The sequence below is a fragment of the Microtus oregoni genome, unplaced genomic scaffold, assembly GCF_018167655.1.
Source record: "Microtus oregoni isolate MIOR12 unplaced genomic scaffold, Mior012 000015F_ref0000493, whole genome shotgun sequence".
Lineage (NCBI taxonomy): Eukaryota > Metazoa > Chordata > Mammalia > Rodentia > Cricetidae > Microtus > Microtus oregoni.
In genome coordinates, this window is record NW_024543074.1 from 23,329,021 (window position 1) to 23,354,462 (window position 25,442).

Here is a 25,442-nt window from a genome sequence, read left to right on the forward strand (position 1 = left end):
CGCGCGACCCCCGGACCGGGTTGTTACCCCAGCAATTAGCCCGTTTCCATAGAAGCAGATCCTGTCCCTCCATCCTCCTACTCTCCCTTTTTGTTCCATCTCCCGCCCGGTGTCTTCTCTCTGGCAAGCATGCACCTTTCTTCCAACCCCGCCTGTGAGCAGCTTCAGGTTCCCGCACCCTCGCCCGGGGCCGGATTTCGGGAGTCGAGCTCACCCGGCTCCTACCGGTGTGTATCGGGCCCGCCCGGCGCCTTTTCTGTCCCCTTTATTTCCAGCCCTTTTATTCCTACCCTAAGATGAAAAACACTGCTGCCCGTTGATTGGCTGAGTGGGGCTGGAAACAGGCCTTGACCAATCAACAGCTACCCGCCCGCCCCCCGGCGAGCAGAAGCCGGTTCCGGCCGGACTTGGAGACAAACAAGAGGAATGGGGGGGCTGGGGGGCGGCTTGGGCAGGCCCGGCTCTACCCAGTGAAGCTGGAGTGCCCCTCAACCCGGAGCCCCCGCGGGCATCGCCCCACGCCCTGCTCGGAGTCCTCTCCCCGGTCAAATCTCTGCGTCAGCGTTTCAGGGAGTCTTGGTCCATACTGAGCTGGGCTCCAGCACCGTGTCGCTTGGCCCGCAGTGTAGACCCCAGTCCACACCCGGAGAGAATCACGGCCGGATGCTCCAGTTCAGCGAACCATTGCTGCCCTTTCGTGCTGCGCTTCCCGGCCGCTCCTCGGGCTTTGTGTCCGGGTTCCTCGCTGCCTTGCCCCAATTGTTCTATCCTGGAGCCGTCTGGGGGTGTCGGAATCCCCCGAACCAGGCAGGCCCTGACGTCGTGTAATGCATCCCTGTTAGATCTCCTGATTCACCAGCAACTTGCCCTCAGGTGCCTCCTGCCTGGTCCAAAATCAGTGTCTCTTAAAGATCTGTAGTCAGGTTTTAGGTCCAAGACGTCCCTGGTTATCCATCCACACGCCACCGTTCCCATCCGGTGCCTGTTTTTCTCGGTGCCCTCGCAGACCAGTGTTCAGACCGGTCACCTTGGTGCGCCCTGCCTTCCTTCCCCTTTCCCAAAGGTCTCTTTCATGTGGCTGACACACTCATTCTCCCGTCCCTCGTTCTGTGGGCAACTCCGAGCAGCTAGTGTAAGTCTGACTTTAGAGAACGCTATGGGGTCCAGAGGGCTCCATCCATCCTTTCTGGGTCCTCACCAGAACGGCACTGCCCTGAGGACCTGCCGGTACGGGAGATGGAGCATCGGCTCTAGAGGTTTAACTGTTCCCCCGTGTCTCCCTGATCAGAGACTAGCCTACCCTCGGGAAACACTCGGTGTCCCTCAGATTCTCCATACGTCAAGAGCTGGCTTGCTTTAAAGGGCTATGAGTCGTGTGTCGTTCCCCCGCCCAAGGTTGGCTCTGCTTCCTTCAGCTCGAGTGCGCCCCCTGGTGCACTGAACCTTCGCTAGCCACCCTGCCGGCGCATGCCCTCCCAGACTTGGTGGGTAGGTTTGGGGGCCTGATGACCCACTGTGCAGACTCTCACAAGCTCCAAGTTGGGCCTGCCACCTGCAAATATATTCAGTCCTTTAGTCCTTTCCCTCAGCCATCTGCTTGATGGCTTTCTCCAGACATATTCTCCCTTAAAATCGTGTCCCCCTCCCTCCTGGGATAATAGTACCATCTAATTTTTTTTTCTTTTTTGGTGGGGAAACATTGTTGAGACAGGGTCTCACTATGTAGCCCTGGCTGTCCTGAAACTCACTATGTAGACCATGCTGGCCTCTGCCTCCCAAGTGTTGGGCTAACGAAGTTAGACGCTGTAAACGTACCTTTCCATCAGAAAAGGGAGTCTCAGCTTCCCTCCCCCCTCCCCCAGTGCACCAGAATAACCAGGCGTCCCGTTTATCTAATCTGCCCATTTCTGTCTCTGGGACACAACTATTCATCCAGCAATCTCTGCATCTCATCTCCACCCCGCAGTGAACTGTGGGAAATGTAAACCTGACCTTGATAAACCCGACCTCTTTCTAGATCCTGCAGAAACACTACCATTTGTTCTGCCAGATAAAGTTCAAGTTCCCCAACTGACTCGCCCAGGCTGCTTCCTACCCAGCAGCCTTTTCCTCCTTGTGGTTCTGGGTGCTCCAATCCCGTGGAGTTGCTGGGGTTCTCAATTTGCTCTTCTCACTGTGTGGGCGCTTTCTTGGGCGGCCCCTCCTCTGGCAAGCCTTCCCTAGCCACTCTCTATAACACCTGCTGCTCTTTTTGTTTGCTGACTGTAATGGAGCTCCATTTTCCACACACTGGAGACTCCTTGGAGGCAGATATATCTTAGTCATTGGTACTACTAGCCGTTCACACTAAAGTAAACTCGAGCCAGTGTACAGTACGAGTTTGCGTAATGAAGACATGAGCCTGCGAAAAGAACCAGGTTCTAGAACACAAGATCGTGGGGCACTGAAGGATCATGGTAGTATCAGTGATAATCCTAGACACAGCCATTAGCCTTACATTACAGGCGAAAAACTGGGGATTTGGGGGGCTTTCTCAGAACAATGAAACAAGAAAGAAGTCACTGTTGAGATGAGCCAGGTCCCTCTGAACGAAACTTTGTTTTTAATTAGGGGCGCCTTTAATTAGAAGTCCTAAACTAGCAGGACTTCTAAGGTTATAAACCAGGAGTTGCAGCCCACCACTGTAATCCCAGCACTTGGGCGGTAGAGGCAGGAGAATCGGGAGTTCAAGGCCAGCCTTGGCACGTGAATGCTTGTCCCAAAACACCCCAAGGTTCAAGGATCATCAGAAGAGGGGACAGGAAGGTTGTAAGAGCCACTCATACATGTACGTGTATACCAGACGTGAAAAGTAAATAAAACCAGTCACAAATTGAGAACAGCATGTCCTTAGTATATAAAAGGCACTTACGAATCAGTCAAAAAAAAAAAAAAGAACAACACCCCTTTGGAATTTTGAGCCCAAGCCAGGCATGGCAGAACACATCCTTAACCTCAGCACCAGAGAGGTAGAGGTAGGTGGGGATTTTAAATTCAAGGTCAGCCAGATCTACAGAGTTCTTGCCCAGTACCAGCCAGAGCTATACAGTGAGACCCTAGTTTATTTATTATCAATGTTATTTTTTATTTTGTTTTTTTGAGACAGGGTTTCTCTGTGTAGTCTTGGCTGTCCTGGAACTTGCTCTGTAAAGACCATTCTGGCCATGAACTCAGAGATCTCCTGCCTCTACCTCCTGCGTCCTGGGATTAAAGGCATGTGCCACCACTGCCTGACTTGAGACCCTGTTTATTGTTTTGATTTGTTTTAAGTAAAATTGTAAGTCAGGTCTGGTGGCTCACACCTATAATCCAAACACTCAGGAGATTGAAACAGGTGGATTGTCATGTGTGCCTAAAATATATATTGAGTTCCAGGTTCACCTAAGCACTAGAATGAGACTGTCTCAAAAACGAAAAGAATTTAATATATTCAGATAATATGTAGAAGAATGCAATCACTTTAAAGGTCTGAAAAGAACTTCAAACTTAAAATGAACATAGAAGTTCAAATAGTAACAAGGTATCTTTTTAAAAGTTGACATCTGTTTTGTCTAATGTGCACCACATACATGCATTACCCATGGTGGCCACAAGAGGGCATCAAGTCACCTGGAACTGGAATTAAGTGGCTGAGTTGCCAAGGAACCAAACTGCCCTCCTCAAAAGCTGCAAATGATCTTTTTTTTTTTTTTTTTTTTTTTTTTTTGAGACAGGGTTTCTCTGTGGTTTTGGAGCCTGTCCTGGAACTAGCTCTTGTAGACCAGGCTGGTCTCGAACTCACAGAGATCCGCCTGCCTCTGCCTCCCAAGTGCTGGGATTAAAGGCGAGCACTGCAAATGATCTTAACCACTGAGCCATCTCTCCAAACATCTTAAGATACTCTTCTTAAAGATTAATGTTTTGTTTTCTGAATATGGGTGTTTTGTCTGCATGAATGTCTGCACACCAGAAAAAAGCATGGGATCCCATGGGACTACAGTTATAGAGAATTGGGAGCTGCCTTGTGGGGTGTTGGGACCTAAAAGGTACTTTTCTATATAGGGGAAGGTGGTGCTGGGTATCAACCCCTGGGCCTTACATATGCTAAGCAAGCTCTCCATCATCAAATTATAGCCTCAGTCCTGATGATGGTTTTGGGGTTTGTTTAGTTGTTTTTGTTTGTTTTTCTAAGACATGGTTTCTCGGGGGCTGGAGAGATGGCTCAGTGGTTAAGAGCATTGCCTGCTCTCCCAACGGTTCTGAGTTCAATTCCCAGCAACCACATGGTGGCTCACAACCATCTATAATGAGGTCTGGTGTCCTCTTCTGGTCTGCAGACATACACACAGACAGCATATTGTATACATAATAAATATTTGAAAAAAGACACGGTTTCTCTGGGTAACCCTGGCTATCCTGGAACTCACTGTGTAGATCAGGCTGGCCTTGAGATCCACCTGCCTTTGCCTCCTGAGTGCCGGAATTAAAGACATGCACCACCACCATCCAGCTGATGGTTTTGGGGTTTTGGCTGGTTTTCTGTACTGTTTTGTTTGCGTGCGTGAGTGCACACACACATTCATAATCGCGTGTGCGCACCTGCATATGGAGGGGCCAGAGTGTGATATAGCGTGTCTTTCCTTACTAGTTCACCGCTAGCACACCGCCTTATTTTTGGAGCCACTGTGCAGACCAGGGTGAGTTCCTAAAGTAGGCCGAGCTGGCTGACCTGCAGGCCCCAGGGCTCTTCCTGCCTCTGTCTGCTCAACACTGGAACTAAAGCCACATCCTGCTGTTCTCACCCCTCCTCCCACTGCCACTTTGGGTTTTGTTTTTCTGAAATAGGATCTCCCTTTGTAGTCCAGGCTGGCATGGAATTCCCCACCTCTGCCTCTGTGCTGGGATTACAGGTATGCACCAGCATGCCTATCATTTTTGAATGGCCAAAAAACATTTTTTTACTAGGCTAACTTGGGATGTATGCCTATAATCCCAGCACTTCAGAATCTACATGAAGATCCAGAGTTCAAAGCCAAACTTGGCTGCCACAATAAAACTCTAAAGAAAAAAAGATTTGTTTGTAGAAGGATTTTAAGTTTTAGTATATAATACTTTACTTTTGTGTTGTTTTTTTTTTTTATATCAAAATACTGAGCTTTTGTTCTGTTTTTTCTCTTTTTGAGACAGGGTTTCTCTTCTGGAACTAGTTCTATAGACCAGGCTGGCCTTGAACTCCTAGAGATCCTGCTTCTGCCTCCCAAGTGCTAGGACTAAAGATATGCACCACCACCATGACCTGGCCTGAGCTACTCAGATTTTGTGTAAGGAAATGAGTACTCTCATAATTTTTTTGTTTTTCAGATTTTTTTTTTTTTTGGTTGGTTGGTTTTTTGTTTTTTCAAGAGGAGGCTTTTTTTTTGTGTGTGTGTGTGTGTGTATCCCTGGCTGTTGTGGAACTCACTCTGTAGATCAGGCTGGACTTGAACTCTGTGATCTGCCTGCTTCTGTCTCCTGAGTTCTGACATTAAAGGTGTGTGTCACTATGATCATCTAGTACCCTCATAGTTTGTAAGAATACAAACCCATATGCACGTTTTGGAGGGCCATTTGGAGCAAATATATACACTCTGTAGTGTTCTTAGCAGGTCCCCGGCATCCCGTTCCTAAGCGAGTGCTTTAACACATTCTCAAACCCCAGCATCATTTTGTATTGAAATAATTAGAAACAACTACCCAAGCCAGTTGGCAATGGGACACATCTTTTTTTTTTTTAAATATTTATTATGTATACAATATTCTGTCTGCGTGTATGCCTGAAGGCCAGAAGAGGGCGCCAGACCTCTTTACAGATGGTTGTGAGCCACCATGTGGTTGCTGGGAATTGAACTCAGGACCTTTGGAAGAGCAGGCAATGCTTTTAACCACTGAGCCATCTCTCCAGCTCCCAATGGGACACATCTTTAGTCCCAGCACTCGGAAGGCAGAGGCAGGCAGACCTCTGAGCTCGAGGCCAGCCTGATCCACAGAGCAAGTTTCAGGACAGCCATGGCTACAGAGAAACCCTGTTTCAAAAAACCAAAACAAGGGGCTGGAAAGATGACTCAGAGGGTAAGAGTATTGCCTGCTCTTCCAAAGGTCCTGAGTTCAGTTCCCAGCAACCACATGGCGGCTCACAACCATCTGTGGTGGGGTCTGGTGCCCTCTTCTGGCCTGCACGCATGCACACAGGCAGAATATTGTATACATAATAAATAAACAAATATATTTTTTTTTTTAAAAAAAAAAAAGAAAAAACAAAAAAGCAAAGAAAACAATTGCTCATGGGGCGAAGGGGTAGCTTATGATCATGTTATTTTCACACAATAGAGTTCCATGTTGTTTTGGTTTGGGAACAAAGTCTCATGTAGCACAGCCTGCTTCCAATGTGCTACGCAGCTTGAGGATAACCTTGAACTTCTGCTTATCCTGCCCCCACCTCCTGCTGCTGAGATTAGGGCCCCGGACTACCACATCCATTTTGTTGTTGCTATTGTTTGTTATTGTTTCTTTAGTGTCATCAAATTTTATGAAAAAGCTTTAAAATCACAGATATCTAAAAATAAAGCCAGTCCTGGTTACACATGCTTTTTTTTTTTTTTTTTTTTTTTTTTGGTTTTTCGAGACAGGGTTTCTCTGTGGTTTTGGAGCCTGTCCTGGAACTAGCTCTTGTAGACCAGGCTGGTCTCGAACTCACAGAGATCCGCCAGCCTCTGCCTCCCGAGTGCTGGGATTAAAGGCGTGCGCCACCATCGCCACACTGGTACTCAGGAGGCAGACGCAGGTGGATTTCTGTGAGTTCCAGGCCAGTCAGTTAGGGTACATAGTGAGATCCTATCTCAAAACAAAACATATATATATATTTTTTTTTTTTTTTGGTTTTTCGAGACAGGGTTTCTCTGTGGTTTTGGAGCCTGTCCTGGAACTAGCTCTTGTAGACCAGGCTGGTCTCGAACACACAGAGATCCGCCTGCCTCTGGGATTAAAGGCGTGCGCCACCACCGCCCGGCACAAAACATAATTTGTAAGACAGCAACAAGAGACACTTTTCAACCTGTGTCATGAGACAGAAAGTGAGGCTGGCCAGATGGTTCAGTGGAGAGAGGCACTTGCCCACGAGCCTCATGACCTGAGTGCCACCCCTGGAATCCACGAGGTAGCAAGAGAGACCTCGTATCCAATACTTGTCCTTTATACTCCACAGGACACATTGAACACACAGGCACAAAAACTAAAAGTCAGAAAGGTCTGGAGAGAGGTTTCCGTGATTGAGAACACGTATGCACTCAGAGAACACAGGGTCTGGTTCCCAGCGCCAACAGGTAGTTCACAACCATCCACAACTCCAGTTCCAAGGGATCCACTACCCTTTTCTGACTTCTGAGGGTACCAGGCACACGGTGGTGAACAGATACATGCAGACAAAACACTCATATACATAAAATAAATCTTAACAAACTTTTTTTTTTCGTTATAAGTTTTCTCTATTGCCCTGACTGTCCTGGAACTCATTCCATAAATCAGGCCGGCCTTGAACTCAGAGATCCAACTGCCTCTGCCTCCCAAGAGATGGGATTAAAGCCGTGCACCACCACTGGCGGGCATTAATTATTTGTTTTAAGGAAAAAAACATTTCAAGAGAAGTTGGGGTCAGTGATATATATAGCTCAGCAGTAGGGCAGATGCCCGGTATGAATGAGACCCTGGGCCCAGTGTCAGCACGGAACTGAAGACACATCAGTGGGAGAGCAGGAACTGCGCGGTGGCCCTGCGCGGTGGCCCTGCGCGGTGGCCCTGCGCGGTGGCCCTGCGCGGTGGCCCTGCGCGGTGGGTGGCCCCACTTTGTTACATCATTCGTTCACGCATCAGGTTTTTAACATTTTTTTTTTTTTTGTTTTTCGAGACAGGGTTTCTCTGTAGCTTTTGGTGCCTGTCCCAGAACTAGCTCTTATAGACCAGACTGGCCTCGAACTCCCAGAGATCCGCCTGCCTCTGCCCCCCGAGTGCTGGGATTAAAGGCGTGCGCCACCACCACCCGGCTACATCCATGTTCTGTAAGTCCTCTGGAAGAGCAGCCAGTGCTCTTAACCACTGAGCCGTCTCTCCAGACCCACATAGCAAATATTTTTGTTTTTGTTTTTTCAAGACAGGATTTCTCTATGTAGTTTTGGAGCCTGTCCTGGAACTCAGCCTGTAGACCAGACTGGCTTCAAACTCAAGAGATCCGCCTGCCTCTGCCTCCCAAGTACTGAGATTAAAGGTGTGCGCCACCACCGCCCGGCTACAAATTTTTTTTTTAAAGATTTATTTATTAGGGCTGGAGAGATGGCTCAGAGGTTAAGAGCACTGACTGTTCTTCCAGAGGACCTGAGTACAATTCCCAGCAACCACATGGTGGCTCACAACCATCTGTAATAAGATCTGGCGCCCTCTGGCCTGCAGGCATACATGGAGGCAGACTTTCTATACATAATAAATAAATAAAATCTTTAAAAAAAAAAGATTTAGCCGGGCGGTAGTGGCGCACACCTTTAATCCCAGCGCTTGGGAGGCAGAGGCAGGCGGATCTCTGTGAGTTCGAGGCCAGCCTGGTCTACAAGAGCTAGTTCCAGGACAGGAACCAAAAGCTACGGAGAAACCCTGTCTTGAAAAACCAAAAAAATTAAAAAGTAAATAAAAAAAATAAAAAAAAGATTTATTTATTATGTATACAATGTTCCTCCTGCATGTACACCTCTATGCCAGAAGAGGGCACCAGACCTCATTACAGATGGTTATGAGCCATTATGTGGTTTCTGGACCTCTGGAAGAACAGTCAGTGTTCTTAACCTCTGAGCCATCTCTCCAGTCCTACAAATATTTTTGAATAACATATTTAGCCATTGTGTAGAAACCAGTTTTAAGAAATACTTGTTCCTTTGGGCTGGTTTGTAGCTCACTCTATAAAAACAGAAAACTCAGATTCTACAGGCCAATCATTGGGAGGTAGAGGCAAAAGGATCATAAATTCAAGGACATTCCCACCCACAGAGTGAGTCTGAGACCAGCCTGGGCTACATGAGAGACCCTGTCTCAAAAAAGAATGGCAGGCAAAGTGGCTCAGTGGTTAGTGCTTGGGTCTCAGGCCTGGGAACTTGAGTGCCACCCCCAGGCAGGCAGGAACTAACTTCTAAGAGGCGACTGACCTCCACACGTGAATGTTGTGGCGCACGCTCCCAATAAATAAATTGATAAATTTTCTAAAAGAAATACTTGTTTAATCAATCTTTATCATCAAACATTTAAGTTGTTTTCCATTTCAGTAAAAGAGATATTTTGAAATGATGGGAAGCATAGACTTGGGACAGAGTCCAGGGCAACAGAGGGGGAGTCCCTGTAGCCACCTCCTTCCTCTGACCCTAGTCCACAGGGTCTCTACCCAGGCCTTCCAGTCCCACCTGGGGACACTGCCAGGGCCAGACCCACAGCCAGGTGGCCTCTAACCCTCGCCTCTTCCAGGGCGTAGTTTCTGCTTAGTCTGTCGCAGCCTTGGCATCAATTCCCTGCACAAAGCTCAATCTAGACCACAGCAGTTTCAGCATCCTCCTCTCCCCACACTGGTCCACAGCAATTTCAGCATCCTCCTCTCCCCCACACTGGTCCACAGCAGTTTCAGCATCCTCCTCTCCCCACACTGGTCCACAGCAGTTTCAGCATCCTCCTTTCCCCACATCCCATCCACAGTCTTCCCACTCACCAAATTCAGAGTCCTCAGTGCTGCAGTGGTACCGACAGAGGCACAACATTCTCATATAGGGGCTCCTCCTGCTGCTTCTCTTCAGCTTGCTTCTGGGAACTCTGTTCCAGAGAGCTGTTCCCAGAGACTGGTTCCTGGGCTGTCCCTGAGCTCTCAGTGCCATCTCCCAGACCTCTGGATGCTTCCTCTGGCTTAACTTCAGTGGGCTTTATGGTTCCAGAGAGCATGGCATCTGGAGCTGAACCAGAGCTCTGGGACAGCCCAGTGCTGCCCTGGTTCCGACCCAGAGCTCGGCGTACAGGCTTAGGGATGGCACTCTTGACCTTGGGCATTGCCTGATCTTTCTGGTAGTTTCCCAAACGACGGAGGACAGACCAGACAGGGCCCTCAGGTTTCTGGGGTGTCCCTGCCAGCATGTAGATTGTGGCCACAGAGCCTGAGCTCTCCTGGATGCTGCCATTGGAGGTTTCCACACACCCAGCCACTGTCCGGTTAGTAGGTGGGAGCTGGTGGTGACTGGTGGCAGCATCTCCGGGGCTTGTGGCGGTAGCTGCATCCTCTTCCACATTTGCTTGTTCTGGGCCTGCAGGCTCCCCAGCCTCCTGCCCTTCAGGACGTGGCTGAGCACCTCTGGAGAGTCTCTTGGGTTTTCGTATGGGGCTGGAGAGATCCCCAGAGCTTCGGCCATTCTGTGGTGCAAACTTAGTGCCTTCAGCAAAGGAGACAGATGGCCTCTTGGCCCGAGCCAGGCTGGAAGTGCGTGGGATGGGGAATGGTGTGGAAGTGTCCTCAGGGGGAGGGAATGGGCCTCCAGGAAGGCTGGCCGCTGGGGACTCTTCTTGGGCCACAGGGACCATCTCTGGCAGGGGAGAAGACAGAATGAGCTTGTGTGAGGCTAAGTCTGCTCCTCTGATCCATTCTAGCAGGGACACAGAAGCCCGGAATCTTCCCAGAGGCCTCAAGAGGTGGCAAGGAAGAGGGAGGCAGGGGAGGAACTGGTGTAGCAGAGGACCATACTCCTTCCCTCTTTTCTCTCTACCCCTCCCCACTTTGAGTCACTGCACACGGTCCCACTTATCCTAAACACCACCACTCCTGCCTAGTTTTCCCTTGCTAATTCCTACTGATCCGTCTAGACTCACCCCAGCTATTACTAACAGGGCAGCTTTGGAGTTCCTCCTTTTTTTACATGCTCCACTAAAGCATGACTGTGTGACTGTCCTCTGAGACAAGCAAAGGCCATGTGAGAGTGTTCAGCCCTTGGAAAAGCATCACCCCAGCTGGGCTTGCTGTTTACACCCCCTCATGGAGGGGTGGAGAGGGTCAAGAGACCCTCACCTGAGTATGAACCCTTCTTACCACCTGTTGTATGCAATGCTACTTAAATGCACCTGGGCTCTGGGGCGAGGCAGGGATATACAGGCTGGAGAATATACAGGAGAGGAGGGCTCCGTCCGTGTGGCTAGGTAAACCCACATCCCTGAGAGTAAAGGCTTTCTAGATATGGCCTATTGCAGGGAGGAGCACCCATACCCCTGTAAATAAACCCTCACGATATGGGAACCCAATAAATTCATTGGTCCCCAGAATAAGCTTTGATGGCATCGTGCCTCAGTTTGTCATTGAGACCTTAGTTTTAGAAAAAGGGGTGGATGTTGCTTATGTTTCCTCCAGAAGGAGTTTTGGGACAATTCTGTCCTCTGTTGTCTAGTGACTTTCTTTCTTTATTTTATTTTATTTATTTATTTATTTTGACAGGGACTCTCTATATACCCATGGCTATCCTGAAATTCACTATGTAGACAAAACTGGCCTCAAACTCACCTCCCTCTGCCTCCCAAATGCTGGGATTAAAGGCATGTGCCACCACATTTGGCCCTTGGCATGTCTTTTCTTTTTACTGCCCACCAGACTAGAAGTTTGCTGAGGACAGAACTCTCCTTTGTTCTGAACTTGTTCTCAGAGCTAGAAACAGCAGGTGATGGGAAGATAAGCTTAGGCACAGGAACAGGGAAGGCGCTGCCCTGGGCACGGCTGCTTGGGCTGGGGGTGCTTACCTTCTCGAGGTGGCACGGAGTAGGCATCACTTTCGTCCTCTTCTCCAGAGTCAGGGTCAGAAGAGAAGGAGTCATCCGAGGCCCAGCCGGCAGAGGGTGGCTCAATAAAGCTGTGGTTGAAGGGAACCTCCGGGTCGTGGTGAGAAACTGCAGGGGCTTCAGGTCAGGTCTGGGGCCTCATGGGAAGCTTGGTCCCATCTTGGCCCTAGTCTCCCGATCCTGATCCCCAGTGCCCACTTACCTGTCACCCAGGGTAGCTTGTAGTTACTGAGGGAGCCACAGGGCAGTGCAGCACCCAGGCTGGTGAGTGTGTCCCATACCTGTTGCTTCATTCTGAACAGGGCAGCTCCATTTCTCTCTGGCCTGAGAGGGTGGCAGAGGGAGGATGATCAGTGTACAAGCTCTAAGGGGGCCCAGCTCAGACTGACAGGATGTCAGGTGACCATATCTACTTCAATGGCTCTGAACTGATAACACAATAAGATCCAAACTATAGCGTGTTGCAGAATAGCTGTTTAAACTGTGAAGATGTGTCTTGGCCAAGGTGCCTTCTGATTGGCTTAATCAAGAGCTGAATAGCCAATAGCTAAGCAGGAAGAGGTTAGGCAGGGTTAGAGAGGACTCTGGGAAGAAGAGAGGTAGAGACACCAGGAGACACAGAGCAAGTAGGATGTGCAGGAGGAGAGGTAACAGCCATGTGGCAGAACGTAGAGCAATATAAATGAGTTAAGTTAAAAGAACTAGTTATGAACAAGCCCAAGATATAGATTGAACTTTCACAATTAATTAAAAGAAGTCTCTGTGTCAGGCTGGAGAGATGGCTCAGCAGTTAAGAGCACTGGCTGCTCTTCCAGAGGGCCTGGGTTCAATTCCCAGCACCCACATGGCAGCTCACAAATATCTTCAACTCCAGTTCCAGAGAATCCAACACCCTTTTCTGGATTCCACAGGCACCAGGCACACAGAAAAAGACAATGGAGACCAAAATCTAAATTACAGAGAGCAACATAGCTCTAGAGCAGTGGTTCTCAACCCATGGGTTGTGACCCCTTTGACAAACCTTCATCTACAAAAATATTCATATTTTGATTCATAACAGCAGTCAAATTACAGTTATGAAGTAGCAACAAAAATGATTTTATGATTGGGGGTCACCACAACATGAGGAACTGTCCTAAAGGGTCGTGGCATTAGGAAGGCTGAGAACCACTGTGCTAGAGCCAGGCAGTGACCCTGTTGGCTCTGATTTCACTGTCCTGGCCTCAGCTGTAAACCTGACAGAACCATTGGCAGGGCCCGGCACCAGGTCCTGCACTAGGTACCTGCAGTAGCTTCTTAAAAATGTAACTCTTTGTGGCTGTCATCCTGGGAGATGTAACTATCACCCCAGGAACCTGCGTTTTCCCCCCACTTTACCCCACCCCCAAACTGGAATGACAGCTTGTCAGATTTCTCTGACAGCTTTTGGACAGGTCCTCATCATCTTCTGGGGGCTGGGGGATGTGGGCTGCTTCTTTACTCTCAGGCTGTTTGCTCACCTATGGATGCCCTGTAGCACAGAGGATAAAATCAAGGTTTAGGGTCTAGTATGGTGGCACATTCCCAGAGTCCTAGCCCTCAGGTGACTGAGACATGAAGATAGCCAGTTCGTGACAGCTTAGTCTACATAGTGAGGTATTTTCTCAAAAACAAGCAAACAAGGCTGAGGGTGTAGCTCAGTAGTAGAGCACTTGCTTAAGCTGTGGCTATGATTTCTAGCAAGATGGAGGAGAAAGAACACACTGGTCAAAGTATCCAGGGCCTCTGTGTGAGCCATGAGCAGCTAAGACACCATGAGCTTCAGCGTCTTAGTAAATCAAGGAAAAGAATCCTCTCACCACAAGTTCCAAACTTCCACAATGTGGTGAGTGTCCAAGAGGCCAAGAGATATGGAGAACAATGTGACAAGCGGACATTCTCCCGCCCCTCACTGAGGTCTCTCCCATATCCCTCTCTCAGGCCGTGCTGTCTGTCAAACCACAGCTCAGACTTTTCTGTCCCTCTTTCCTGACTTTTGTGTGTTTGCTTGTTTCTTGAGACAGAATTTCTCTGTATAACCTTGGCTGTCCTGGGACTAACTCTGTAGACCAGGCTGGTCTCAAACTCATAGAGATCCGCCAGCCTCTGCCTCCCAAGTGCTGGGATTAAAGGCACGCACAACTACCGCCAGGCTTTCCTGACATTTTGAGATCTGGTCTCTTCCCTTCTCTGCTGAGCTGTGGTGGATTCTCCTCTGTCCCTGCCCTTGTCATGATGTCATGAGCCTGGCCTTCTGTTGCAGCTTGACTTTGAGTCCCCTGCCACTCGGTTTTCCCCTGCTCATGTTCATGTGACTCAGACACTTCCTTGTCAAAGGTTTCTAAGGAAGACAAGCAGTTCCAGGCTTCAATCTGTGCCAAGTATCACTACCTGAAAAGTGACAAGTTCAGCACTTCCCCACCAAGTAGGAACACACAGAAGGGCCGGTGTTTACCTGTCCTTAGGGGCCAGCCGCTTAGCTGAGCAGCAGTAGGCACAGCAGATGACACCCAAGAGGAGCAGCAGCAGAGGAACCAGGATACCCGCAATGAGGGCGTTTTTACCATGACGGCCTAGGGACATGGGAAAGGGCCACATATTCAGGGCTCTCGAGGATCCCATCTCTGAAGTGAGCCCATCCTTCCCGGCAGATGAGACTCCGGAAGACTATGGAAAAGACCAAATGTTCCCTCATCCTCCTTCCACTTACCCAGCTGGCAGGCCCCAGTCACAGGGTGGCAGAGCCCCTCTGGGCACTGGCAGGGGATAGAGCAGTTGTTTCCATGGAAGCCAGATGGGCAGGAACTATTGCAGCTAGAGTAGGTAATAGGAAAGGCAGGCTGAAGGTACCCCAGGCGGGAAGATAGAAGCAGATTTCTGGGTATTGTCCCTGGCCCCTGATAGTAGATCACTCTGACTTCCACTGTAGAGACTTTAGGTAGGACCTGCTTCTGATACCCTCATCCCTCAGCCTTAATGCAAGAGAAGCAGGCTGCAGGCCTTGAAGGACCTGTCCGCCCCCTAACACCTTGGACCTCTGTCCCTTCCTCTGTGAAACAGGTCTCCACTGGGGACACCTGCCAGGAGATGCTGGCTGCTTGACACCCGAAGAACTAGAGGAACAACAGCAGGGGTCTGTGTCCCACCCCTAAGTTAAGTCCTCGTCTGAATAGCGAGCCCCCATTCTCCTCTTTTTCCCCCTGATTTTTTTCTTTCCTTTTAAAATGTCTCGTTTATTTATTTTTTAATCCCTTTAGATTAACAACTGACTTTCCTCAGAAGATGTCACCCATACAGGAGAATTCAGGTCTTAGTTGTGGGATGAGAGGGTTTCTGGGAAGTCGAGAGGCTCAGTGAGGGATGTTTAGGAAAAGCACACAGAGGCCTAACCTCATCTCCATCATCCCCAGGTCCTAGTCCTTACCTGGTCCCCCAGTAGCCAGCACTGCAGACACATTCCCCCGTCACTGCATCGCAGGTCCCCTGAACACAGGCAGGGCAGGTAGAGCTGCAGCCCTCCCCAAACGAACCGGAGGGACAGGGGTTCTCACATCTGAGGCCACATAGGGAAGCAAAACTCAGAAGACAGAAAAACCCTATGACTTCCCCGTGTTGCTGAACTCAGGCTCCCAAAAGGGTCATTCTCCTGCAGCAAAGCAGAGTCAAACCCAAGTGGGTGACAAAATTACAGGTCCCTGAAGGGAGAGGAAGGAAAGGCTCAAGGAGGAACCAGCTAGAGGTACACCCTTCCCAGAGCCCTCTTGGAATCTCCTCTTCCCCTCAGCAGGGCCAGGAGGCTGCCCTGAGCTACTGGATGTGAACTTCGTGGAAGGGGCAGCCCTCCCAGAAAGAGCAGCTGAGAGGAGGGGTCTAGGAGAGGAAGAGAGGCCCTCACCTGTCCCCTAGCCAACCGGGGTCACAGCGCTGGCAGTGCCCTGTTTCTGCATGACAGGGCTCTCCAAGCCAGCAGCGGGGGCACTGCTCACCGCACCTCTCACCAAAGGTGCCAGGAGGACATGGCTGCTTGCACTGAGTCCCATTCCAGCCCGGCTTGCAGGACTCACAGTTGCCCGTGACGGGAGAGCATGTTGCATTTGGCGCGCAGTGACCACAGCTGGCGAGAAAAAGGGTTCATGGGCTCACTGGGAGCAGGTTGAGACCTGTGAACGACCCACACTGCCCACTCAGGCCTCGGGACACTGGAGAATATCCAGGTCCCAGAAGGATCAGTCAAACCGAAGCCTCATCAGTGCTGAGCATTGGAAAGGTCGGCCAGACGATCCCTGAGTACTCACAGGTCTCTGCCTGAGACCCTGCTCTGTGATTCGTCCTTCCCTGAGTTCACAAGGGATGCCAGAGGCTACCTACCACCTTCTGTCTCCCTCCAGCCCGGCTCTCTTCATCCCCTTTCTCTGTTCACACAATCTCTGAGCCTATGACTGAGTGGCTGGGGGCAGGGACACAATCACATAAGAAATTGTTTAGGAGGCTGTGAGAAGAGACTACCTTGATTACAGGAGTTTGAAGCTAGCCTGGGCAACATATAGACACCCTGTCCTTTTAAATTTATCTTAAGGTGTATTAGTTTAACTATAACAGAAAAGTCTACAGACTCATTCTTTTTGACCACACACGTGGTCCAGCCTTGGAGGCCAATAGTCATCCTGTTTGTTTGTTTGTTTTGACGTGCATGAGTGTTTTGCCCACGTGTCTGTCTGTACAGCACTTGCATTCTTGGTGACCAGGGAGGCCAGCAGAGGGCTTCAGAGCCTCTGAAACTGGAACTACAGATGATTTCAAGCCATCCTGTGGGTTCTGGGAATCAAACCCCGGTCCTTTGTAAGAACAGCCAGTGTATTTAACTGCTGTGCCATCTCTCCAGTTCCCAAGATTCTGTCATGTTAAAAGATAAATAATGTGGGCTGTAATGGCACACACCTTTAATCCCAGCACCAGAAAAATCATGTAGCAGCGCAGAGACAGAAGCAGGCAGATCTCTGTGAGTTTATATATAAGGATGTACTTACGCTGGGCGATAGTGGCGCACGCCTTTAATCCCAGCACTTAGGAGATAGAGGCAGGGGGATCTCTGTGAGTTTGAGACCAGACTGGTCTACAGAGTGAGTTCCAGGACAGTCAGGACTGTCGCACAGAGAAACCCTGTCTCAAAAACAAAATCAAAAACCAAAAAAAAAAAACAAACATATATATATATATATATATATATATATATATATATATATATATATATATAGGCATTAGAGAGATGGCTCAATAGTTAAGAACAATTGCAGAGCTGTGGTTCTCAGTCCTGACACCTTGGGGGTGGAATGACCCTTTACAGGAGTAGCATGTCAGATATCCTGGCTGGAGAGATGGCTCAGCGGTTAAGAGCACTGCCTGCCCTTCCAAAAGTCCCGAGTTCAGTTCCCAGCAACCACGTGGTGGCTCACAGCCATCTATAATGAGATCTGGTGCCCTCTTGAGGAAGAGACCTGGTCAGTCATCATACATCAACTTAGACCATGAAACCCAATATGGGCTGCCCATGCATGCTTCAGCATTGCCAGGGCATAAACTTCATTTCATTCATCCACAACATGAGGAACTGTGTTAAAGGGTCCTAGCCTTAGGAAGGGAACCAATGGTGTAGAGGAATAGGGTTCAGTTCCCAGTATCCACATGGTAATTTACAACTATATGTAACTACAGTTCTAGGGGATCTGGGGGGTCCTCTTCTGGCCTCTGCAGGTACTAGTGTATAGACATACACGTTGGTAAAACTCCCACATGCACAAAAAAATTATTAAAAATAAATAAATGAGCCAGGCAGTGGTGGCAAATGTCTTTAATCTCAGCCCTCAGGAGGCAGAGGCAGGAGGATCTCTGACTGTGAAATCAGTGAGCTGGGTGTGGGGCCTCATGTTCACTATCCCAGCAGAGGCAGAAAGACCTCTGCAAAGCAAACACCAGCCTGGGTTCCTAAAAAGACCTTGTCATAAAAAAAAAAAATTAGTTTGCAAGCTGGGAGTGGTGGCTAGGACCTGAAATCCCAGTGCTCAGGAAGCAGAGAAAGGAAGACTGCCTGGGTTAGGTAGTGTATTCCAGGTCTGCATGGGCTATGGAGTGAGACATTGTCTCAAAAATATCAAAGAAAGGGGAGGAGAGGAGCTGGCTGCCGTGGTAATCCCAGCACCTGGGAGGCAGAGGCAAGGATGCTCAGGGGTTTGAGGTCAGTCTAATCTACATGAGTCTGGAACCCACACTGAAAAAAAGAGAGAGAAGAAAACAAACAAAAAGACTACGGTGCAGCATTCTTGTTTGTTATAGCGAAGGCTGAGTTTTACTGTCTGGTTACATTTTGACTCCAGCTGTTTGTTTCAAATACTCACTACAGGTTTTACGGGATCTAATGTCTTCTCCACGTTTTGCTCCCTGACTTTTCTGGTGATGGGAATTGAATGTAGGCCTACTACAGAGCTGAATCCCCCAAACCATTCTTCTTTCTAAATCTGGCTTGTTGCTACTTTGTGGGGAAGGGAATCTTTGAGACAATGTTTTGATGTTGCCCGGGCGGGCTAGCCTCAGACTTGCTATGTTGTTTAAAGATGTTATTAATGGAACCTCCTGCCTCTACTCTGCTTTGTTACTACTGATCTTACATAGTCTTGCTACCTCAGTGTGCAGCCAGGCTGACATCCAGTGTGTGATCATCCTTATGTTTCGGCCTCCCAAGTCCTGGGATTAAAGGCCTACCCCAACCATAGCAGGCTGTGCTATGTGCAGTAATTTTTGTTTGTTTTATGTTTTTGAGAGTCTCACTTATGTAATACAGGCTGGCTTAAACTTGCTATGTATAAACCAGGCTAGGAACTTGCAGCTTCACAGGGAATTCTCTTGCCTCAGCCTTCTGAGTGCTGGGATTATAGGGGATATATATATATATATATATATATGTATATATGACAGGCTCTCACTATGTAGTTCTAGCTGGCCTTAAACTATGTAAACCAGGCTGGCCTAGAACTCAGAGACCTGGCTGCCACTGTTCATTGGAGCTAGGATTAAAGTATGTGCTACTATGCTGAATTACCCTTTCAGAGGGGTTGCATATCAGATATCCCGCATATCAGATATTTTCATTATGATTCATAACAGCAGCAAAATTACAGTTATGAAGGAATTTTCATGGTTAGGGAGTCACCACAATATGAGGAGCCGTATTAAAGGGTCGCAGTCTTAGGAAGGGTGAACCGCTGCTCTATATGCCTGAGCATCCATGTGGAGGTGTGTGCACCTGAGTGCAGTTATCGGCCAGCAGAGGGCAACAGATGTGGGGCCTGAGAACAACACGCAGATCTCTGAAAGAGCAGAACAATGAAGAGTCATCTCTCCAGTCCAGGGGTTGGTTTGTTTTTCAAGGCAGAGTTTCTCTGTATAGCCTTAGAACTAGCTCTGTAGACCAGGTTGGCCTCAAACTCACAGAGATCCGCCTTCTGAGTGCCATCTGGCCTAGCGTCCTACCTTTTAACGTTAATGGGCTGAGAGAAGGCATGGGTTGACGTAGATGAATTGAGGGGTTTTGTTTCTTTCATTCCTGCCTTGTGTATGTTCTGGAGGTCACCTGAGATACTTCCCTCTATACGCTTGTCTTATTTCTTGCACCCCTCTGCCTGCAGCTCCCATTTCCCCCTCACCTTTCTCTGCATTGTGCTCCATAGTGACCAGGGTCGCAGGGTAGCTCGCAGCGGGCTCCGTGGAAACCAGGAGGGCAGGAGCAGTGGCCAGAAGAAACGCTGCACTGGCCTCGTACACACTGGCACCTACGGCTACACTCAGGACCCCACCAGCCCTTTAGGCAGATGCAGTGGCCGGAGTCCTGTTGGCAGGGCGAGGTGTGACAGTTGCACCTGAAGCCGCAGCGGCGGCCCCACCAGCCAGATGGGCACAGACAGGCTCCGGTGGCCTGGTCACAGCGTGCTACTGGCTTGCATTGGCACGGGCGCAGACACGTGGATGACCACCAGCCGGGATCGCAGTGGCACACGCCCGTCTTTGGGTCGCACTGTCCGTGGGGGCCGCAGGTGCAGGGAAATTCACAGAGTGTGCCCCAGTAGGTAGGCTGACAGTGGCACACACCAGTGGCTGGCTCACACTTGCCACGCGGATGGCAAGGGCAGGTCTCACGGCAGTCATGGCCCCAGTACTGGCCTGGGCAGGCTGTGAGGTTAGGAATGGGAGATAAATGGGTTCAAGGCCGGGCATAGGTCCTTGCCCTGTCCCTTCCTCAAGGAAAAGGACAGGAGCCTGCTCTTCAAGAGCCAAGGACAGACCTTGGGAGCATCTGGTAGTCTTTCCTCCTAGGATTCAGTTCATTTCCGGCCCCAGATTCAGATGACAAAACCCCTTGCCTTGGCCTAACCTCCATTTTACATTTTAGAACACAGATCTTGACTTTGACAGTGATATGTTTGTTCAGTCTCACAAGTGGGTGGGATTTCATTCATGTCCCTTCCCTTTCCCTGCTGAGGTGTCCCCTGACCCTCGACCATCACTGACACCCGGATTTAGGGTAGAAGATGCCCACCAGGATGGCAGGAAAGGCCCCTTCCAACCCAGGGATTCTTGGTACCCTTCTTCCCTCACACCCCAAGACAGGGTTTTCTCTGTGTAGTTTAGGAGTCAGTCCTGGAACTCGCGCTGTAGACCAGGCTGGTCTCGAACTCACAGAGTGAGAACTCTGCCTCCTGAGTGCTGGATTAAAGGCATGCGTCACTGTCCAGCATGGTACCCCTTCTTGAGAGCCTAGTTCTAGGCTCCTTCTACTCAATTACAAGGAAGTTAGTAGGGATCACAGACTCCTGACCTCCTGCCCACTTCTTTATTCATCCTGACTGAGAAGTTTAAAAGTGAAGGTAGCAGATAAACGGAGTTTTATGACTGTGGGTAAAATCCAGACCACCCAGGGCTCTCCTTAGGTCATTGCCCATTTATGAACCCATTTCCCAGAAGGGTTAAATTTTCAACTGCTTGCTTTGCCTACTTCCTGCCCCTCACTCAGTTCTGCCCAACAACTTCACCCAGCCGCTGAAACTCACGGGAGCTGCACTGGGCTCCGAAGAATCCAGGTTTACATCGACAGAGGCCCGGCTTCACGCACACCTCATCTTTCCTGCAGGCATCAGGCCCTTCACAGACGGCTGAAAAACACCCCACCCAGGCTGGAAAGGACTGGGACACACGTAAGGGGCATCCTGCCCCTCTCACCCACTCCTGGGGCTCTGCTCCCTTCAAAGTCATCCCTTTAATGCTGGAGAGTGGTATGTGTCATAGGGTGGACACTGGTTCCAGGGCTCAGGAGGGGAGGTAGTGTAGGAAGGGTTGTCACTGGGTCATATCCTTCCTTTCCTTCGCTAGGGGACTGTCCTACTACTCACGGATGCTGCATTCTTGATCTTTCTGCCTCCAGCCTGGGCAGCACTGGAGTTCAGAGGGGCTGTAGGGCAAAAAGGGGACAGCAGGTTCCCATAGCATGGGTCACTAGTGCTGACTGAGGTGTGGGAGTCTTTCCCAGCCCCACTTAGAAAATTTAGCCATGATGTCACAGTCCGTAGTCATAGTACCCATGTTCCCAAGCCCTCTTTTCCCCTTCCCTGCCCTTCCCACCATCTGTCCTGGCTATCTATTACCTGCCAGGCTGCCCCTCAGAGACCCTTCTTTCAGGCCCATAACCTCCTACCCTCCTCTTTATTTTCCAAAAGGACCCAAGCCTAGTTAGCCACCATCTCTATCAGCCGGGCTCCCACAAGACCCACCTGTCGCCTCTACAGACATGCTGGCCAGTTGGGTCCAGTGTGGATTCCTGGGACCCCCGAGTCCAGAGCAGCAGCAGGGGGACCATCATCCCAGGCCCCATGGTGGCCAGTGGAGTAGGAGGGCCCGGTTTGATCTGATCCCCACAGCTCCCAACCCCCTCCTGTTTCCTCTCAAGGCTTTTCCTGAGGAAGCCAGCACAGAGGGCGGGCTGCTAAGAGGCACCTCCCTGAAAGGGCAGGCAGCAGAACATTCAGAAATGAAAGGGAAATCAGACAATGATGAAGCCTGAAGCGGCTTAGCCTAGAGGAGGCCGAAAGACTGAAGTCACAGGTTCTCTAAGTATTGGAAACAGGCAAAGCGGTGGGGTGAGGGTGGGAGCCATACTCCCAAAATAAAGAGACATTCTTCATCCTCAAAGAGGTGCCAAGAAGACCCTTTAATGAAACATCACCATGCCTCTGTTCCTGGCTGGGCTGGGAGACAACACAGACCACTAACAGACAGAGAGAGCGAGCATTTTTAGGGGTATTATGGATCAACGTTTTATTGCACTGGTTGCATGAGCCTCAGGGAAGCAGGCAGCCCTCTGTCTCACAATGGGGAAAGCAGAACTCAGAGACACCTTTACCTCTGGCTCTGAAGTGTGGGACAGAGATGTCAAGAAAGGGAGACAGGCTGAAATCCCATCATGCCTAGTGCAAGCTAGGTACAGAGGGAAGCCTCGCCCTTGTTTGAGGTCACACATCCATATACAACCGGAACCCAAAGTTAGTCCTCTTGTGTAGCTGAAGCCCTCGGACCACAACGGTCACTGAAAGCAGAGAAGGACTAGTCAGGAGTTGGGGGCTGGAAGGCTGCCCACAGGTTCCAGGTGGTGTTGCTGTGGGGCCTCTTCTCCTTCCTGTCTATCGGGAGCTCTGCTGCTGGTCTCAGCGTCAGGGGTCTCAGTTTCACCCCGATACCATAAGCTAAAGCTGAAAGGAAAACCAAGAGCGGTACATTGAGCCAGGAAGACAAGAGATGCTAGTGAGGCGGGCTGAGGGTAGAGAGAGGCTTTGGAGGAGAGCGGGTGGTACAAAGTCACAGGGATAGAAGGCAGTCAGGGCAAAGAAGCAGGAGGGAGAACAGGGCCAAAGGGAGAAAAGTAGCAGGGAGAAGAACCAGGCAGGCCCCTCCTTCACCCTCCTCCTGCCCTCCCCTCCTCCAACATACAAATTCTGTATTCTGGATCCAGGAACCAGGGGAGCATCTTCCTTGTCATTGGACAGCAGGAGCCACGAGTCATCCTCATCGTCACTAAGATAAAAGAGATGTGGGGTTTAAGGGATACTGTGAGTCCGGCTCCTGTGGAGGACTTTCAGGAGGTCAGGGGAGGATGGAGTGACTGGAGAGGCCTCAGGGCAGAAGAGGGACACTAGATACAGGACATCTTGAGGGTTTCACTTTATAGCCCGGCAAACAATAGCCCTTCACACGGCTGTAGCCACAGCTTCCTTTAGTAAAGAGATCCAGCCGAGAAGGAAACAGAAATGAATGAGGAGAAGTGGCATTAGCAATTTCTTCAGCAGGATAGACAGCAGCCAGGACAAAGGGGAGCAGCGGGTTCCGGAGGGAAGGAGGGCAGCTGGACAGCAGGTTTGGTGAGGTGTAGGGGGCATAGGGAGGCTGGCTCCCTGGGCACGGAAGTAGAACTGCAGCAGGCAGAAGGGTTCGTTCGGCGGGTATGGAAGCAGGGTCTTACCTACTCTCTGCTTCCTCTGGTGTCCCTAACATCTTGGCCTTGATCTTCTTCCGCTGTTTCTTGACTGCCACCTTCATGGCTTCAAGTAGAAGCCCAGGGACCCGGTGATCTGAGAGCAGCTCTCTAAAGAATGGGTGGGAGGGGGAAGAAAGTGGAAATGCCAACAGTAAGTTTCAATCCAGTACCTGAGCTCTGCTGTTTCCCCTGGAAACACCTGAAGGCTCTCAATTGCTAACACCTGTGAGCTTAGGCGGCCCCTTCTCAGAATACTTCCAGCCTACTGCTTCGGCTTAGTGACCCTTGGTGCTGCCCCGCTTGAATGAGATTCCAGGAGGGCAGGGACGATGGAATTTATTTCTTCCCAGTGCCTGAGCAGGACACTGGCAAATGTCACTGCTGACCCTATACACGATCGATCCAAAGGATGAGGTGGGGTGACCTGTAGGCCAGGTACAGGCGTCCTGGCTTCCGGCCCCTCACCGCTGGAAGTAGGCCAATTCCTCCTTGAGCAAGAATACGTTGGCTTTGAGCTCATTCCGCTCCTGAAGGATCTGCTCAAGCTCCTCCCGGGTGAAGCCACACTGAACGGCCTCTGGAGGGTGCCCTGGCTGCTTCGGAGCATCCACCTGTGCAAGGTCAGGCGTGGTCAGAAGGTAGTCACTCTTGCTCCCCCTCCCCCAAGCCCCAGTGCTCACAGTAATGTTAGGGGAAGTGTCTCGTAGGAAAACTTAAGGGACAAGATGGCTGCTACAGTAGGTGGAGGGCTACTGCTGCAACCGAAACGGTAGTTTTCGGCCTTCCTGCGGGCCCACCAAGAGCTGAATACTGTGAGTTCTGGGATGTCCTGACTCCTCTCCGGCTCTCACCCGGTCATCTAGGGTTGCTACTTCGGGCTTCAGTCTCTGTTCTTCAGCCAGCTGGCGGGAGCCATCCAGAGCTATTTGGCGCTCCCTCTCCCGGTCCTGCGCCGCCCTGAGTTGGGTCTGCACTGCGGCCAGCTTGTACCGCAGCTCCGAGTTGATCAGCAGGAGGCGCTGCAGCTGCTCCTGCAACTGGGGGTGGAGCGAGAGAGCTAGTGGGCGGGGCTCCGAAGCCGGCCACAGCCCCGCCCCACTCCGCTCGCCCGTTGGGCTCCGCCCTCACCGCCTCCGTCTCTTGGCTTCGGCGCATTAGATCTCGGCTGTGTGCCCGAAGCTCGTCCCGCTGTCGGTCCGTCACTTCCTTGAGCTGTCGCAGCAGCTCGCGCTCCTCTGAAGACGGGGTGTTCTTAGCACCATTCTCCGGGGTGCTAAAGCCCCTAGTGCCCTTAGCTCACTGTGCTCGGGCGGAACCCGCACTCACCCTGCGGCCCTGAGCCTAGCTCCTGGCGGAGGCGCCGGTTCTCCTCGCTCAGCCGCCGCAGCTCCAGTTCGGCCTGCTGCGCGGACACCTGCAGCTGGAGGAGCCAGGGAACTCGGGGTTAGGGCCTGCCGGCTGCCCAGGATAAGAGGAGGAGCCGGTGACTCACCGATTCCGGCGCCGGCCCCACGGCAGCCTTTTCCAAGAGCTCCAGCGCCCGCACCACTAGTGGCACGAGCCCAGCCGCCGCGTCGGGCCCGAAACGGCGTGCCAGCTCCTGCAGCTCAGTGCCCAGGGCCCCTGCTAGATGATACACGAGCTCCGCGGCTGACCCCGCGCCCACAGCACACCCCTGGTTGGGTGATCCGGACGCTGCCCTCCTGGGCTCCATTTTTTCTCTCCTAAGGCCAAAAGCCGCCCCCACCCTCAACTGGGACAGGAACAAGCCAAACAGTTCCGGCCCAGGAAGTTTAGGGCCATAAGGGGCGGAGAAGAAGCGACAAGGGAGGAGCAAAAGGGGGAAAGGCCCTGGGGTGGGAGAGTGCCCTGCGCCCTTTGAGCCCAGTTCTGGTCCACCTACAAGGTCACTGATACAGTATTGCCAATTTCCAAACAGGTCTCTCAGAGCTGAGGACCACGGCTC

General features: G+C 50.7%; 3 protein-coding genes across 8 annotated transcripts in view; all 3 read right to left on the reverse strand.

Moving 5' to 3' along the window:
- Positions 1 to 422, reverse strand: part of Slc43a2 (solute carrier family 43 member 2) — a 41,492-nt gene extending 41,070 nt beyond the window's left edge. Inside the window, exon 1 of one of the 5 annotated variants that reach the window (XM_041664533.1) lies at positions 291 to 422. Coding sequence is in view for 1 of the 5 variants with exons in the window: in XM_041664536.1 (XP_041520470.1) it covers positions 28 to 73 (46 nt within the window). In the remaining 4 variants the exon portion in view is untranslated. The other 4 variants (XM_041664530.1, XM_041664531.1, XM_041664529.1 and 1 more) reach the window with 4 other exon arrangements.
- An 8,892-nt stretch (positions 423 to 9,314) lies between these two features.
- Positions 9,315 to 22,137, reverse strand: Scarf1 (scavenger receptor class F member 1). Of its 2 annotated transcripts, none has more exons than XM_041665445.1 (11): positions 21,720 to 22,137; positions 21,342 to 21,400; positions 21,003 to 21,104; positions 19,602 to 20,124; positions 15,800 to 16,018; positions 15,329 to 15,457; positions 14,615 to 14,718; positions 14,360 to 14,477; positions 12,089 to 12,210; positions 11,848 to 11,994; positions 9,315 to 10,649 (listed from the first exon to the last, which is right to left on the reverse strand). In XM_041665445.1, the coding sequence occupies exons 1-11, from the start codon at positions 21,818 to 21,820 to the stop codon at positions 9,805 to 9,807; spliced, it is 2,469 nt and encodes an 822-aa protein (XP_041521379.1). In that variant the 5' UTR covers positions 21,821 to 22,137; the 3' UTR covers positions 9,315 to 9,804. The 2 variants fall into 2 exon arrangements, with proteins under 2 accessions (XP_041521379.1, XP_041521380.1); XM_041665446.1 differs by having other exon boundaries at positions 9,854 to 10,649; positions 11,848 to 11,957.
- Positions 22,138 to 22,246: 109 nt separating this feature from the next.
- On the reverse strand, positions 22,247 to 25,346 carry LOC121456910 (Rab interacting lysosomal protein). Its single transcript, XM_041665447.1, has 8 exons — positions 24,969 to 25,346; positions 24,803 to 24,896; positions 24,605 to 24,711; positions 24,328 to 24,513; positions 23,942 to 24,087; positions 23,462 to 23,584; positions 22,933 to 23,016; positions 22,247 to 22,694 (listed from the first exon to the last, which is right to left on the reverse strand). The coding sequence occupies exons 1-8, from the start codon at positions 25,188 to 25,190 to the stop codon at positions 22,553 to 22,555; spliced, it is 1,104 nt and encodes a 367-aa protein (XP_041521381.1). The 5' UTR covers positions 25,191 to 25,346; the 3' UTR covers positions 22,247 to 22,552.
- Positions 25,347 to 25,442: the final 96 nt, after the last annotated feature.

Excerpts from the sequence above, each read along its gene's own strand:
- LOC121456910 (XM_041665447.1), bottom strand. The coding sequence starts at position 25,190 with ATGGAGCCCAGGAGGGCAGCGTCCGGATCACCCAACCAGGGGTGTGCT. Across the intron at positions 24,897-24,968 it reads TGGGGCCGGCGCCGGAATCG|CTGCAGGTGTCCGCGCAGCA; the intron begins GTGAGTCACCGG and ends TGGCTCCTCCAG. Across the intron at positions 23,585-23,941 it reads GAATTGGCCTACTTCCAGCG|AGAGCTGCTCTCAGATCACC; the intron begins GTGAGGGGCCGG and ends CCCATTCTTTAG.
- Scarf1 (XM_041665445.1), bottom strand. The coding sequence starts at position 21,820 with ATGGGGCCTGGGATGATGGTCCCCCTGCTGCTGCTCTGGACTCGGGGG. Across the intron at positions 16,019-19,601 it reads GGAGCACAATGCAGAGAAAG|CTGTGGTCACTGCGCGCCAA; the intron begins GTGAGGGGGAAA and ends TTTTCTCGCCAG. Across the intron at positions 15,458-15,799 it reads CCCGGTTGGCTAGGGGACAG|ATGTGAGAACCCCTGTCCCT; the intron begins GTGAGGGCCTCT and ends ATGTGGCCTCAG.